Source organism: Triticum dicoccoides, chromosome 1A (genome assembly GCF_002162155.2).
Source record: "Triticum dicoccoides isolate Atlit2015 ecotype Zavitan chromosome 1A, WEW_v2.0, whole genome shotgun sequence".
Classification (NCBI taxonomy): Eukaryota; Viridiplantae; Streptophyta; class Magnoliopsida; order Poales; family Poaceae; genus Triticum; species Triticum dicoccoides.
The window spans coordinates 265,347,460-265,364,102 of NC_041380.1; the positions used below are offsets into that span (position 1 = coordinate 265,347,460).

The 16,643-nt window shown below is 37.8% G+C and overlaps 1 protein-coding gene across 7 annotated transcripts; it reads right to left on the reverse strand.

The window, feature by feature from the left end:
• Window positions 1-710: 710 nt before the first annotated feature.
• On the reverse strand, window positions 711-10,276 carry LOC119268177. Of its 7 annotated transcripts, XM_037549743.1 has the most exons (17): window positions 9,858-10,276; window positions 8,521-9,680; window positions 5,392-7,881; window positions 4,874-5,317; window positions 4,570-4,733; window positions 4,429-4,487; window positions 4,243-4,331; window positions 3,906-4,124; window positions 3,729-3,821; window positions 3,534-3,635; window positions 3,049-3,447; window positions 2,868-2,966; window positions 2,723-2,794; window positions 2,384-2,464; window positions 1,279-1,524; window positions 1,148-1,193; window positions 711-1,050 (listed from the first exon to the last, which is right to left on the reverse strand). In XM_037549743.1, exons 2-3 carry the CDS (start codon window positions 8,592-8,594, stop codon window positions 6,546-6,548), a joined length of 1,410 nt encoding a protein of 469 aa, XP_037405640.1. In that variant the 5' UTR covers window positions 8,595-9,680; window positions 9,858-10,276; the 3' UTR covers window positions 711-1,050; window positions 1,148-1,193; window positions 1,279-1,524; window positions 2,384-2,464; window positions 2,723-2,794; window positions 2,868-2,966; window positions 3,049-3,447; window positions 3,534-3,635; window positions 3,729-3,821; window positions 3,906-4,124; window positions 4,243-4,331; window positions 4,429-4,487; window positions 4,570-4,733; window positions 4,874-5,317; window positions 5,392-6,545. The 7 variants fall into 7 exon arrangements, with proteins under 7 accessions (XP_037405640.1, XP_037405676.1, XP_037405672.1 ...); XM_037549779.1 differs by having other exon boundaries at window positions 4,243-4,487; window positions 4,874-4,902; window positions 5,113-5,317; window positions 5,392-9,680; XM_037549775.1 differs by having other exon boundaries at window positions 4,243-4,487; window positions 5,392-9,680.
• Between the last annotated feature and the right edge of the window lie 6,367 nt (window positions 10,277-16,643).

The window sequence follows — 16,643 nt, forward strand, 5'->3', positions numbered from 1 at the left end:
AATAACACCTAAGCACCGGTCTACCCACATATCAAATTATCAAAGTACCGAACACAAATCAAACCAAGATGGTGAAAGTGACTAGATGAAAATCATGTGTACCCTCAAGAACGCTTTGCTTATTATAAGAGATCGTTTTGGCCTGTCCTTTGCCTCAAAAGTATTGGGCTACCTTGCTGCTTTTTTGCTACTATTATCGTTACTTGCTCGTTACAAATTATCTTGCTATCAAACTACACTACAACAAAAACAGTCAGTAGAGACATCCAACTTCATACCTAGTGACGTCTTATTTCATATCTAGCCAACTATAGAGCCGTTTAAGCAAAGCATCCTTGGAACGCCTCCCCACAGACCATCTCAAACAGATAAACACGCTAGCCAAGCGTGTCTTACATGGCATGAGACGCTTTCTAGGGACGTTCAAAATCGCGTCTACATTTAAAGACGTTGTGTTAGGCATGCTCAGAAATCGTGTGTACATGTAGAGACATTATGTTAGGCATGCTCATATTACGTCTCTACTCATAGACATGTTTCATTCGCCTCTTATAGTCGTCTCTAAGTATACATAAGAATATTTATACAAATGGAATATTTTACTTCAAATATTATTTGATTACCCACAAAAAAATATTATTTGATTAATTTCAAAAAAAATTCATCGTTTCAAATACAATTATTCTTAATGTCATGGTTGCACATGCAGATTGGTCAAATAATATTGTCATACGAAGACAACCTCAGTAACAACATCCAATGCATTAATTAGCAGGAACAATGTCTCCACTAAAAGTACTTGGAGTTCACAGCTGAATAATATGTAACATTCATATGAAACATGCGATGATGCAAATAAATAAGAAAAGATCCTACAGACTGGAACTATTTTTGTCTATGAAGCTAAATTCTATACATAATCTAGAATATTTGTTCATTTAAAGATTGATTCATCAACTACTCCCGACTCCTCTAGTGCACTCCCTTTTCAAGTGCTCCCCAACCACTCCTAGCTCCTTTAATGCACTCACTTTTCAAATCCTCACCGCCCTGAAAGGGAGAAAGAACAACATTTACATGAACACATGTTTATAGAAAAGTGCAAGATAAGAGATTCTTTGATGAAATTGTAAGAAATGTATCATACCAATGCTCTGTGATTGTGCTGGAGGGGTTGGCTTAACTATTTTTACCTAAAAAAGGAAGATTCCTGATAAATAACATATCACACATGTGCAGTTTGGAGCATACACATTGCTTGAATGGGAACATACTTACATGTGAGCGAGGCCAAGCAATAACAGAACCCATAGCATCCCTTACAGTTTGGAATTTTTCATATGGTCTAACTAGTTTCTCATCTCCTAGATATGTACAGCCGCGAACACGAACTGCAACGTATTGCACTCCAAGCATGTTTACTCCAACCACATATGTTTTCTCTTTACTCTCTAAAGTTCCTTTGGCCACAAGTTTGTCTTTGTTTCTCAAGTTCGTCGAATACAACATGACTTCAACTTTATCCTATTTTTCAAGAAATGGAACATTTGTTATTGATGAACCTGAGAAGATTTCATTTTACACAAATAAGAACAATTTCACAAATAATTAGACCAACTATCCATTATATAATCATTGTCATCTGGATATCTAGCCTATATGTACCTGCTTTGTGACTTGGTGATGACCATGTGGCTTGGTTGCATGGCTATTTTGAGCATGATCATTTTGCAATTAAATAGGATTACACGTGAAGGGAGACATGTGGTCAACTATAATCAAGAATGATAGTTTTGAAGAGTTCCATTACATGAAGTTAGTAAGGAGCCTTATTCCACACGCACTTTCGGTTGCGCACTTTGCTTTCAAATTAGATTAAAGTCTTATTACAAAATTATTTATTGTGAAAACTTTGCAAGAATGCAGCAAGCAAACAAATGAAGTTCAAGTCATGTAAATTTATACACTAAAAACAGAATTGACCTAATACTCAAGGGCCAGGGTGTTCCTCAACATCTATGCAAGGTTTCCACCAAAAAGACCATGTATGCAAGTTTGGTGTTTTATTAGTACTCATGTATCAATTCAAAATTGATTAATTAGTTTCTTTGAATACGAGATCTCTTGGAGCAGCAATGATATGTGTGTGACTAACTTTTGGTCCCATCAGGCCAAATCATGTTGCTGTTGTATGCAATACAGTTTTTTAATACTTGGTTGAATCTGACTTATGATCTGCTAGCGGTGTCACGACATTTTTTGAAACGACCTTGTCAAAATGGGATTGGTGTTTCATAATAATGTCATTTACCTTGCACTTACATACAAAATTAGACAACCTCTTGTACAATCATTGTCATTTAGATATGTAGCATATGTTTACCTGGTTAGTGACTTGGTGAAGTCGTAAACTTGGTTCAGGGCCACCTTGCTGCACTGCAAGATTATTTTCAACATGGACATTCTGCAATTTAATAGGAAAAGATGTCATCGTCATCATTGATAAAAATCTAGATAAGTCCTTGCACGTAGGTTAAGATTACTAGGAAGGTATATACGAACCCAAACAGGTTACAGTTGCAAACAAAAAGGTTAATATTTCACAAAGTTTTAACTTGATGATAAGATAGCTTTCCAATATTTAACTACTAAAAGGGTTCAACCAATCCCAAAATTACTGGCAGGAGATAATTGATAATTGAGTACAAGTTAGTTAACACACCTTAGTGATCACATGTTCATGTGGTAAATGCACATTGCCACAACCCTCTTTTGATTTGGTTTGCTGCAACTCCTATTAAAGGAATAGTTCTAAGACATTAGAATGGATATGCATTAAATAGTACATAAAAAGCCCATTACATTACATGCATGGTAGTTTGTGGCTCCTACACATCATTATTTGATTGTTCAAGAACATTATAAGATTCAGATTGGAGATTGTTATCTCTGTCATGTGGAGTGACCTGCAATAAAATTATTGTAATAGCATATCAGTGTTCATTAATTTCATCTTTGCACAAATATAACTGCTTTTGATATGCTAACTTGATGATTTTCTGTAGGAGAATCCACTTCATTTCTGCAAATCTCTCCAGGAAACTTTTTGGCAAGGAATGCAGCAATCATAGCCATCTGACCTCTGACATCCCCTACATCACCTTTGACTTCCTTTACATCACCTTTGACATCCTCTACATCATCTTTGACATCTTCTACATTATCTTTCACCATGCGTACTTCAAACTGAAGATTTTCTTGGTCAGATTTCCCAACAAAAGTTATTCCCTGAGAAACATTTACTCCGCTCCAATACTTTTCATCATAGTAACCTCAAAATTTTGCCCTTTTATCAAGTGCACCTTTAAAGGCTTCAGTATAATCGTCAATGGAAAGGCTACCATTATGATCGATTTTCCTTTTTTTTAACTCCTCATTAGCTGCATCCTATTGAATAGGAATAATTATTAATTCATTACTATACTATGGAATAGATTGTATGTTGGACTGTAGACAAAATAAGTAGAATGTACCATTATTGTCTTCACATTGTCGCTTGTGTAATTGCCATCTTTTTTCTTATGAGCTTCATCCCATAGGTCAATCTTGTGGACCGGTGCTTTCCTTTTGATTTCCTATCCAGCAAAGTATGTTAGGTCCTCCAATAGTTATTTTTGAAGATAATTGATTTGTCATGTAACAAAGACTATGAAAAGTATCGTTGTCACCATCTCTTTTTGTAGCCTGACATGGCTTTTTCTCCCGGTTGTGTGTGGATTCTTCTGTTGCTTCGCACACTCTGAGTTTTTCTCGCATAACTTCTGCAAACAAATTAGATGCAGACACGTAATGTTAGCAAACTAATTTTGGAGTTCAGTTTGAGCATGAGAGGATGAGATAATAACCATGTGTGAATCCTGGCACCACATTCCAACTAGAATCTCCCATTGATGCTTATTAACACCTATTGGAACATCACTAATAATTTCCTGGAGAGATCTCTCTTTCCGTTTGAAATATTTTTTCTTCAAGCAAGATTTGTAGGCTCTCCATCTTTTGCAAACAGTCATTAGGACCCAGTCTCGTGTAAGCTGCTTTGTCTCAGATGGATAGACAAATTTCTCCTTCAACAAAGTAAATTTAATTGTTTCATGTGAAATGACAATAAAGATGTATGTGATGATACATCAAAAAAAGATGTATGTGATGATACATCAAAAAAAGATATATGTGATGATGTACCTCTACATCCTTGATCATGTTGTTCTTTCTCTGGACAAATAATTCATTGTCCCGTCTTGGAATGTTCAGTGGTGCAAATGTGGAGTTCTCTGCAACGTCGCTAAGATAGCTACTAAGAATGGAACCAAACCTTTCATTCGGAACACCTTTTTCGTTAGTCTCCACAATTATCTTTCCACCATGTACCTGGGATAAATTCTTCAGCCGAAATCCCCCTACAATCTGCCGCGTCTCTCCATTTGGCCCTGCAAGCATGAATACCCCAACACGTCAGAAACCAGTATAATAAAAACCTCATTCCGAAGAAGATTAGTCATTGGAACTTACAAATTATCTTGATTTGGCTAGTGGATTCATGAGATCTTCCTGGTACTATATTATCAATCTTTGGAGGACCTTGCAGATTTTCTTCAGCAAGCTGCACATGTTTTGCATCATGCATTGTAAGGTTCAAGTCCTGAAGTCGTCTTGGTATCCTCGCCATCGTTAATCTGCCAAATTAACAAAAACTACAGACCTCAACCAAAAGTTCAGTGCGGCATGGCATGTACAGGTCTACAGCTAGCGTAGCTAACTTGTACACTGTTACAGAGAGCTGGAACATTCAATTAGGCAAATGGCTACACATCACCTTGATGTCTCTTGAGCTCATGACACAATCTACAACGAGATGCTTCAGATTTTCAGTTTGCAAAACATGAGGTCAGTATACAATCTTTACAAGCAAGATTAGAAATAAACAAAGGGTCAAGCCTTAGTAAAACATTACAAAGCCCCGATGACCGAGTTAGCACAACTAAATCAGTGCACTATGTTACTTCCTGTACCAGCGAGATGGAAGATGCAATTAGGAAAGCGGCTACCCAGTACATTGATGTCTCTTGAGGTCATGACAGAATCTGCAGCGGTTATCTTGTTTGAAGGATCAGGGTTTCTTGATGGTCTTGTAAAACGTGTAGTTCCTTCTAGAAATCTTTAACAAAAGGTCAAGCATTCTTGGGCAAGATACCCTTCAGCAATTGAACCTTCAGGAAATGCTCTATTGCGCACAAGTGCTTTTAGCCGAACAAATGATCTAAATTTAATTAAGCAAGATGTTACTTCTAAAACTATTGAAGATTAAATAAAATCAAAGTTAAAGTGCCATACCTCTCTAGGGGGTACATCCACCGATAGTGCACTGGACCACCAAGTGTAACTTCTTCAACCAAGTGCACCATTAGATGCACCATGATAGTAAAGAATGATGGAAGAAAAATTCTCTCCATATTGCAAAGTGTCATCACAATACTCTCTTGAAGTTCGTCAAGCTCAGAGACATATAACACTTTCGAGCATAGTTTCTTGAAGAAATTAGACAACCCGATAACTATTTCCATGACCTCTTTGTGTGGGTAACAGGATCGAAGTGCTAGAGGAAGAATATCTTCCAGATTAACATGACAATCATGACTTTTGAGACCTGAGATTGTACAATCTTTCATGTTGACATGCCTAGAAAAATTTGATGCATATCCATCGGAGGTCCTAATATTGTGCATCACTGAACAAAGTATTTCTTGCTTTTTTGGAGACATAGTCAATGGTGCATCAGGCAATACTACTTTTCCATTATCATCTATAGTAGGATGAAGATTATGTCGAATTCCATTTTCACCAATTTCTGCCAAATCAAGCCATGCATTAAGGCCATCCTTTGTTTTAGAATCAATATCCAACAATGTTCCAATTAAATTATCAAACACATTCTTTTCTATGTGCATTACATCGAGATTGTGCCTTAACTTGTTAAGTTCCCAATATGGCAAGTTGAAAAATATTGATTTTTTGAACCAATCCTCAGGCTTCTTCTCAGGCTTACCTTGGTTCTTAATTGACTTCTTGTTGCCTTCCTTCCTTTTATGCTTCGGTTCTTGATTCTTTTCATTTTCTTTTTCACTGTTTTTGACCTTCTTTCCACCCTTTGCTTTCTTTGCTACATTGCCTTTTTTGCCTAACACAAACACTCTGCCTTGCAACATTTTCAAAGTTGAACTACCACTCATAGTTGTCGGTGCCAATTCTGTCTCTTTAGTGCCATCAAATTCCCGCCTTCTTCGGTTTCGAAATACATGACCCTGTGGTAACCAACGACGATGACCCATATAACAAAGTTTCATACTCTTATCCAGGCGAAATGATCTTGTAGAAGGACCACATGATGGACACCCATATTTACCACTTGTGCTCCAACCATACAGGTAAGCTAATGCTGGAAAATCATTTAAAGTCCATAACTGTGCAGCCTTGAGTGGAAATATCTCCTACGAGGAAGCGTCAAATGTGTCTACACCATCCCATAACTGTAAGAGCTCATCAATCAGTGGCTGCAAATATATATCAATGTCATTCCCAGGGGAAGCTGGTCCAGGAATGATCGTCGATAAAATTAGAGATGTTTCTTTCATGCAAATCCAAGGCGGTAGGTTGTACGGGATAAGCATCACTGGCCAAGTACTATGTTTTGAACTCATACTCCGAAAAGGGTTAAATCCATCACTCAAAATGCCAAGGCGCGGATTACGAGGATCAACAACAAAACTGGGGTATCTAGCATCAAGATCTTTCCAACACTCGCCATTAGCTGGATGCCATATCTTTCCATCTTTAGTACGACCCTCATCGTGCCAACACATGTCATCTGATGTTTTTCTTGTTGCAAAGAGCCTTTGAATCCTCGGTATCAAAGGAAAGTAACGCAACACCTTGGCTAGTTTCTTCTTCTGCTTAGATACAGATTCAGCTTGGGAGTCTTTCTTCTCATTTGTAACCCAACGCGAGCTGCCACACACATGGCAAGACTCTTGATCAGCTCGTTCACCTCGGAAAAGCATGCAATCATTGGGGCATGCATGAATTTTCTCGTAGTCAAGGCCTAAGTCACGGATGATTTTTTGTACCTCATAGTACTTCTTTGGTAGTTGTGCCTGTGGAAGTGCATCAGACAAAACACCAAGTAGCGTTGTAAATGATTCTTGTGACCATCCATGTAAGCATTTCATGTGATACAAGGTGATGAGAAATGACAACTTAGAAAATGCTTTACATCCAGGGTATAACTTTGTGTTTGCATCCCCCAAGAAGCTTGCATACGTATTAGGTTTCTTCCTTGTTTGAGCATCTGCATTCTCATCCTCAACTGAATTAGGTACCATATTCTCAAATTCAACGCCATATAATTCACCATTAGATGTGCTTGATAAAGATTCACAACTGTTAGCCATAGCAAAGACATCACTTAAGAGTCCTGGCATGTCATCCATCCTTCCATGTTTGCCTTCTCCAACAACATTCCTTGGGATGCCAGGAATAGAAAAATTGCCACTGTTATCTAATACATGAGCAAATGCAAATGATGGTTCACTGTAATCCTCTCCATGGCAAACCCACTTAGTGTAACCTTGAAGAATACCATCACATCTCAAGTGAGTTTTCACTCCATCATAACTCTGCATACCTTTATTTCGGCAATTTACACAAGGACAGAGAATTCTATCACCAGCCGGAACATCATGGAATGCAAAAGACAGAAATTGCTCGACACCATCTTTGTAAGCAGCACTAGCTCTTGGCTGACTCATCGAACCTCGATCCATCGCCCTTTGATATGCCGAAGTAATGAAACAAAAAACATATGTCAGTGTATAACTTCACATGTGTTATTTAAGAGATGAAAGCTGATTTAAATCTTTTTGCAAGAAAATCATGGAATACATAGATATTTTAATTCAATGATTGGATCCTAAAATATTTCATCAACCTTGAATTGAAAAACATCAAAAGAAATGTGCCATTGTAGGATTAACTAGTATGCAAAGACGCCACTCAGTTCAATACAATTGCACATATGCTGCCATCTTTCTCCCCCTAATCCCAACTCTGGCTACATCGAAAGGAAACACACACCACATGAACAAACAAAAATATAAAACAGGGCACATGATTGGTATTATATATGCAGGGCCTTCAATTATCTAGAAATATTTACTCTTTCTAATCGCTGTAGGGACTTCTTTCCTTATGCAAAACTACTAAGATTGTTGGACTATCTAAGTATCCAAACTGAGCATAAAAACCATATAATAGGGTGCTTTAAAAAAACAACTATGTTAATTTCCCTGCTTTGATGATCTTGTGCATCTCAGGTAAGCACCATATACAAAAATCAAGGTACAACAGAAGGTAAAAAAAGGCCAATGATCACAGTCAGTATTATTATATATACAGTTATCACCATACTGGAAATACACTCCTTCCCAATTACAGAAACCTAGAGGATATGTGCAGCCACCTGAATGAAAAATGAAAAGCATGTGTAAAAGGGCGTTTGCAATGCAATCTAAATAATTAGTGGGCTGCACTGCATACACGTCATATCTATTTGCTCTAAGGATAATAGGAAAAGGGATATTAAGTTGAACTGATTAATGAGTCAGATAAGACATCATTGAACAAGAAACAGAGAACATATGTGATGATCTACAATACTAGATTGAAACTTAAGACCAATTTAACACCCTAGTTTGGTTAAAAGCTTACTTTGCCACAACTAAGCCAAAAGTAGTAATTGTTACCCCTCGGGACAGAGTGTGGCTTGCCACAAAAGTGTGGCCAAAATATACTCCTTAATCATGTGACTAGTAAAGTCGCAAGCCACAACCGTGTGAGCCAACTGAACACTCACTCACCTCAGAAATTATGTGTGCCTAACCATAGGTCTGGCAACATTTGGCTTGAAACCAAACAATCCCCAAGTGACTTGCAATTGTTGAAGGGTAGTCGGTCGCATATTTTTACAAAGTTAGCAAGCAAGGCCTAAGAGAGTAATTATCAAACAGTGCATTCTAATGCACACAATCAGTTGCTGCATGTGTTTACACCTTCAGGAAAAGGGTATTTTTAGGATACACTACCACTTGCCTCATTGGCGCATGGTAGGATACACTGAAAAGACAACTTAGGTGAGTGGCATGTTGCTGATTTATTTATAAAAAATCCTGGAAGATTTCAGCTACTTACTTGCATTATGGAAGTTACTGTGCTCTTCAGTGTTATAAGCATGATTCAGCTTCATACATGCTACATATATTGTTTCAGTACCGAATAGGTTGTCCACTTTACATCCAATGCTTGATACTTTTGGACAAATGGTATGTCTCTCTAGAATTTAAACTCGATTCTTAATGATACAACAAAATAGATAAAAACATGCCAAAAACTTCAAAAAAAGAGTATGGGATACAAAAGAGGTACTTTCTCGAGTTGAGATTGAAGGCGGGTTGTTTGAAGCCAAAGGCGGTGGTCCAATCTATGGTTGTTCCAATTTCTGGAGTTGATTCAGTCCAACTGAAACACCGGATGTTGAAACTTGCAATGAAATATATCTTCCTCTTCTTTTTCTACAAAATGAAATGAAATTGATATTAATATGCATTCCCTTCCAAATCAACAATACGTTATACATATACACAGTCCCCTACATATTCGCTGATACACAATTTTTCAGTTCAAATTTAATTTCATTTTCATCATACACTGATAGGAAGAACAGAAGAGAGAGCTTTCTTAGAAAATACCCCTGTCCCAGCCTGCTTGCTGTTTGTTGACAGCAAGTCCTGGGCGGCAGAGTCCGGCCAAGCAGGCGAGCAGCCCGGGATTGGCCGAAACAAAGCGCCAGAGCCGACGCGGCAGGCGGCGGCCCCCGGTAGGAGCAGGCGTGGAGTAGCACGTCCCTAGCGACCAGGCAAAGGGCCGGGGACGACCGAGGAGCACCGGAGCAGAGGGGCTAGGGGCAGTCCTTGCAAAGGGCATTCACCGGCGGCGGACGCGGCGCACTGGCAGGACTAGTTGCAGGAGGCAGGAGATGGAGTTGGTCGTTGGAGGCTATGGAGATTGGGAGGGGGCGCATGGGTGGAGCCATGGAGGAGGAGCCAGCCCGTCGGCGGCGGCGGCATAGATGGGCGGCTCAGGACATGGCGACGGATAAGGTGAAGGAGGGCGCGCGCTGAGTTCGGTACGTGGGCTCGTTTTACTGCATAGATGGGCCCCGTAATTTCCTTTTTCTGCAAAAATACTTTGGTTTTATTATTTATTTGTTAAACTCTTTCATGTATATCCTAAAACGTCTCAAAAATCATATGTACCTATTTACACATGTAAAAAATAATAAATGATATATACCCTAAAATTAAGATTTGCGACGGTACTTATATCGTCTCAAAAAACGTGCCTACATACTAGATGCTTTCAGTATAGAGACGAATATAAAAGCGTCTTAGAAAAAAACGTGTCTACTGACATGTTTTGTTGTAGTGCTACTGTGTTACTTACAATTTTAGCACTTGCAAACATTACCTTGCTGAAAACCACTTGTCATTTCCTTCTGCTCCTCATTGGGTTTGACACTCTTACTTATCGAAAAGAGCTACAATTGATCCCATATACTTGTGGGTCATCAAGGCTATTTTTTGGCGTCGTTGCCTGGGAGTGAAGTGCCTTTGGCAAGTGGAATTTTGTAAGGAAACATTTATATAGTGTGCTGCAATTTACTGTCACTTGTTACTATGGAAAACAATCCTTTGAGGGGTTTGTTCGGGGTATCTTCACCTCGACCGGAACCACAATTAGCTACCCCTCAACCTACTGCACCTACTGAAAATATTGAATATGAAATTCCTTCGGGTATGATAGAACAACGGCTAGCTAATCCTTATGCAGGAGATGGAACCGAATATCCTGATATGCACTTGATATATGTAGAACAAATTTGTGGATTGTTCAAGCTTGCAGGTTTACCCGGAGATGAAGTTATGAAGAAGGTTTTCCCCTTATCTTTGAAGGGAAAAGCATTGACATGGTATAGGCTATGCGATGATATTGGATCATGGAATTGGAGTTCCATCAAAAAATTATCCTATGCATCTAGTTCATCGTGATCGGAATTATATATATAGTTTTTGGCTTTGTGAAGGAGAAAGTATTGCTCTAGCTTGGGGGAGGCTTAAGTCAATGTTATATTCATGCCCCAACCATGAGCTCTCAAGAGAAATTATTATCCAGAATTTTTATGCTCGGCTTTCTCGTGATGATCAATCCATGTTTGATACTTCTTGTACTGGTTCCTTCATGAAGAAGACTATTGAATTCCGGTGGGATCTTTTAGAAAGAATTAAACACAACTCTGAAGATTGGGAACTCGGCGAAGGTAAAGAGTCAGGTATTAAACTTAAGTATGGGTGTGTTAAATCTTTTATGAATACTAATGCTTTTCAAAAGTTTAGCACTAAATATGGACTTGACTCTGAGATAGTAGCCTGCTTTTGTGAATCATTTGCTACTCATGTTGATCTCCCTAAAGAGAAGTGGTTTAAATATCACCCACCTATTAAAGAAGAGACTAAAAGAACCGATACCAGTTAAAGAAGAAACTATACTTTACAATGTTGATCCAATTGTTCCTACTGCTTTTATTGAAAAACCACCTTTCCCTGTTAGGATAAAAGAACATGCTAAAGTTTCAACTGTGGTCAACAAAAGTTATATTAGAACACGTAAACCTGATGAACAAATTAAAGTAGAACCTAGTATTGCTATGGTTAAGGATCTTTTGGAAGAAAATGTAGATGAGCATGTTATTTACTTCTGCAAAGAAGCTGCTAGAATTGCCAAACCTGATAAAAAGGATAAACATAGACCTGTTGTTGGCATGCCCGTTGTCTCAGTTAAAATAGGAGATCAATGTTATCATGGTTTATGTGACATAGGTGCTAGTGTGAGTGCTATTCCTTATTCCTTATATCAAGAAACTATGAATGACATAGCACCCGCAGAGATAGAAGACATAGATGTTACTATTAAACTTGCTAATAGAGACACTATATCACCAATTGGGTTTGTTAGAGATGTTGAAGTCTTCTGTGGGAAAATAAAATACCCTACTGATTTTCTTGTTCTTGGTTCCCCACAAGATGACTTTTGTCCAATTATCTTTGGTAGACCCTTCTTGAACACCGTTAATGCTAAAATAGACTGTGAGAAACAAACTGTCGGTGTTAGTTTTGGTGATGAGTCTCATGAGTTTAATTTTTCCAAGTTTAGTAGAAAGCTTCATGAAAAAGAATTGCCTAGTGAGGATAAAATAATTGGTCTTGCTTCTATTGCTGTACCACCTATTGATCCTTTAGAACAATACTTGCTAGACCATGAAAATGATTTACATATGCATGAAAGAAATAAAATAGATAATATTTTCTTTGAACAACGTCCTCTACTTAAACACAATTTGCCTATTGAAACTCTAGGAGGTCCTCCTCCACGCAAAGGTGATCATGTGTTTGAATTAAAACAATTTCCAGACACTTTGAAATATGCTTATCTTGATGAAAAGAAGATATATCATGTTATTATTAGTGCTAACCTTTCAGAACATGAAGAGGAAAGATTATTGAAAGTTCAAAGGAAGCACCAAGCTGCTATTGGATATACTCTTGATGATTTAAAGGGCATTAGTCCCACTCTATGTTAGCACAAGATTAATATGGAACCCGATGCTAAACCCGTTGTTGATTACCAACGTCGGTTAAATCCAAAAATGAAGGAAGTGGTAAGAACGGAAATCTTAAAACTTCTGGAAGCAGGTATAATCTATCCTATAGCTGATAGTAGATGGGTAAGTCCTGTTCATTGTGTTTCTAAGAAAGGAGGTATTACTGTTGTTCCTAATGATAAGAATGAACTTATTCCACAAAGAATTGTTACAGGCTATAGAATGGTAATTGATTTTAGAAAATTAAACAAAACAACTAGAAAAGATCATTACCCTTTACCTTTTATTGATCAAATGCTAGAAAGATTATCTAAGCACACATATTTTTGCTTCCTTAATGGATATTTTGGGTTTTCACAAATACTTGTTTCTCAACCTGATCAAGAAAAAACCACTTTTACTTGTCCTGTCGGAACTTATGCTTATAGACGTATGCCTTTCGGTTTATGCAATGCACCTGCTACCTTTCAAAGATGTATGACTGCTATATTCTCTGACTTTTGTGAAAAGATTGTTGAGGTTTTCATTGATGATTTCTCTGTTTATGGGAAGTCTTTTGATGATTGTTTAAGCAATCTTGATCGAGTTTTGCAGAGATGTAAATAAACAAATCTTGTCTTGAATTGGGAAAAGTGCCACTTTATGGTTAATGAAGGTACTGTCTTGGGCCATAAAATTTCTGAATGAGGTATTGAAGTGGACAAAGCTAAGGTTGATGCTATTGAGAAAATGCCATGTCCTAAAGATATCAAAGGTATTCGTAGTTTCTTAGGTCTTGCTGGTTTCTATAGGAGATTTATCAAATACTTCTCTAAAATTTGTAGGCCTCTTACAAATCTTTTACAAAAGGATATTCCTTTTGTTTTCGATGATGATTGTTTATAAGCCTTTCAAACACTCAAGAAAGCCTTAATTTCTGCACCTATTGTTCAACCACCTGATTGGAACTTGCCTTTTGAAATTATGTGTGATGCTAGTGATTATGCCGTTGGTGCTACTCTAGGACAAAGAGTTGATAAGAAACTGAATGTTATTCATTATGCTAGTAAAACTCTAGACAGTTCTCAACAAAATTATGCTACTATTGAAAAAGAATTCTTAGCAGTGGTGTTTGCTTGTGATAAATTTAGATCTTACATTTTTGATTCAAAAGTAATTGTTCACACCAATCATGCTGCTATTAAATATCTTATGGAAAAGAAAGATGCTAAACCTAGACTTATTCAATGGGTTCTCTTGCTACAAGGATTTGATTTACATATCACTGATAGAGAAGGAGCTGAGAACCCCATAGCTGATAACTTGTCTAGGCTTGAAAATGTGCCTGATGACCCACTACTTATTGATGATAGTTTTCTTGAGCAGTTAGCTACAATAAATGTTGTTCATAACACTCCTTGGTATGCTGACTATGCTAATTACATTGTTGCTAAATATTTACCATCTAGTTTTACATACCAACAAAAGAAAAAAAATTCTTCTATGATTTAAGATATTACTTTTGGGATGACCCACATCTTTATAAAGAAGGAGTAGATGGTATTATTAGACGTTGTGTACCTGAGCATGAACAGGGACAAATCCTACGGAAATGTCACTCCGAAGCTTATGAAGGGCATCATGCTGGAGATAGAACTGCTCACAAGGTATTGCAATCCGGATTTTATTGGCCTACTCTCCTCAAGGATGCCCGTAAGTTCGTCTTATCTTGTGATGATTGCCAAAGAATAGGTAATATCGGTAAGTGTCAAGAAATGCCTATGAATTATTCACTTGCTGTTGAACCATTTGATGTTTGGGGATTTTATTACATGGGACCTTTTCCTTCCTCTAATGAGTATACACATATTTTTGTTGTTGTTGATTATGTTACTAAGTGGGTAGAAGCTATTCACACCAGTAGTGCTGATCACAACACCTCTATTAAAATGCTTAAGGAAGTTATTTTCCCAAGGTTTGGAGTCCCTAGATACTTAATGACTGATGGTGGTTCATGCTTTACTCATGGTGCTTTCCGTAAAATGCTTGCCAAGTATGATGTTAACCATAGAATTGCATCACCTTATCATCCTCAGTCTAGTGGTCAAGTTAAACTTAGCAATAGAGAAATAAAATTAATTTTGCAAAAGAATGTCAATAGGTCCAGGAAGAATTGGTCTAAGAAATTAGATGATGCACTTTGGGCTTATAGAACAACATATAAAAATCATATGGGTATGTCTCCTTATAAAATGGTTTATGGAAAAGCTTGTCATTTGCCATAAGAGTTAGAACATAAAGCATATTTGGCAATCAAAGAGCTCAACTATGATTTCAAACTTGCTGGTGAAAGAGGTTATTTGATATTAGCTCATTAGATGAATGGAGAACCCAAGCTTATGGAAATGCTAAGTTGTTTAAAGAAAAAGTTAAAAGATGGCATGATAAAAGAATCCAAAAGCGTGAGTTTAAAGTCAGAGAATATGTTCTTTTTTACAACTCTTGTTTCAGATTCTTTGCAGGAAAACTCCTCTCAAAATGGGAAGGACCCTATGTTATCGAGGAGGTTTATCGGTCTGGATCTATCAAAATTAATAATGTCGAAGGTACTAACCCAAAGGTTGTTAACGGGCAACGAATAAAACATTATATCTCAGGTATGCTAATTAATGTTGAAAGTAATATTATTCAAACTTTGACACCGAAAGAACACACAAAAGAGTCCTTCCGGAACACTCCAGAATCGTGAAAATAAGGAGGTACGTGATGCGGTAAGTAAAAGACTCCAAAAAATCCGCAAAATTATTTTTTGTCACTTTTGGAATATTTAGAAAAATAGGAAAATAAGAAACTTCCAGGAAGCATACCCTGGTGGGCACAACACACCAGCCAGACGCGCCCAGGTGGGTTGTGCCCACCTGGGGTACCTTTCGGACTCCGTTTTTCTACATATTGCTTGTTTCCCAAGATAAAAAAATCTTTATATACCCCTCCAAACCTATTGACCACCGTATCATGGAGAGATCTTCTATTCTCTTTTCTTGCTCTTTTCGTTCAGATCTGTCGAGTCAGGCATCATGTCTTCCTCACCCTCCAACAACGGAGAAGAAGACGCATGGGTGGTTCAGGAGGGCCTAAGGAGAGAGGAAGTTGAAGAGGTTGCTATGGAGGAGGAGGAAAATCATTTTGGGGTCCACTCTCCTGCTTCTGAGAGAGGCACCTTGGCTGGCATCTCCACTCACCCAAATCCTCGCTAAGCTACGGGGTCATCAAATAATCAAGGGACCCTTGAAATACAAGAATAAACCCCACCAAGGAGGCCTTTTACACAGGTTACACCGTAACAATTTTCGCAATTTAATTCACAATTATGGGTTCGAGAATACTCCTCATAGGCACATACTATCCAATTGGGACATATCTCGCTCAAGAGAAAATAGTGCAGGAACAAAACCCTGGGGCCCCAAAAATAAACACATAATGGCTGATGTGAAGAAAAACAATGAGCTACTTCATCAAGCCCTTCAGGAGATTCAAGGGTTGAAGGATCTGCTCATAGTTATATTGGAGAATACCGCATCACCACCACCTTCTTCTTCATCACCAAAAGATAATTAAGTATCGGGTATGGGCACTCCCCTTGGCTTCTGCCAAGCTTGGGGGAGGTGCCCCAGTATTGTATCATCTCCACTATCGTTTGCCTTTACTTATTTTAGTTTGATCTTTTGCTTTAGATGAATAAAAGTTTAGTTCCATCCTTTCTTTTTGAGAGTTTGCTTAGTGATCTATCCTTGTAATCGTGTTCGAGATATATAATAAAGTTTAGTTTGAGTTTTTG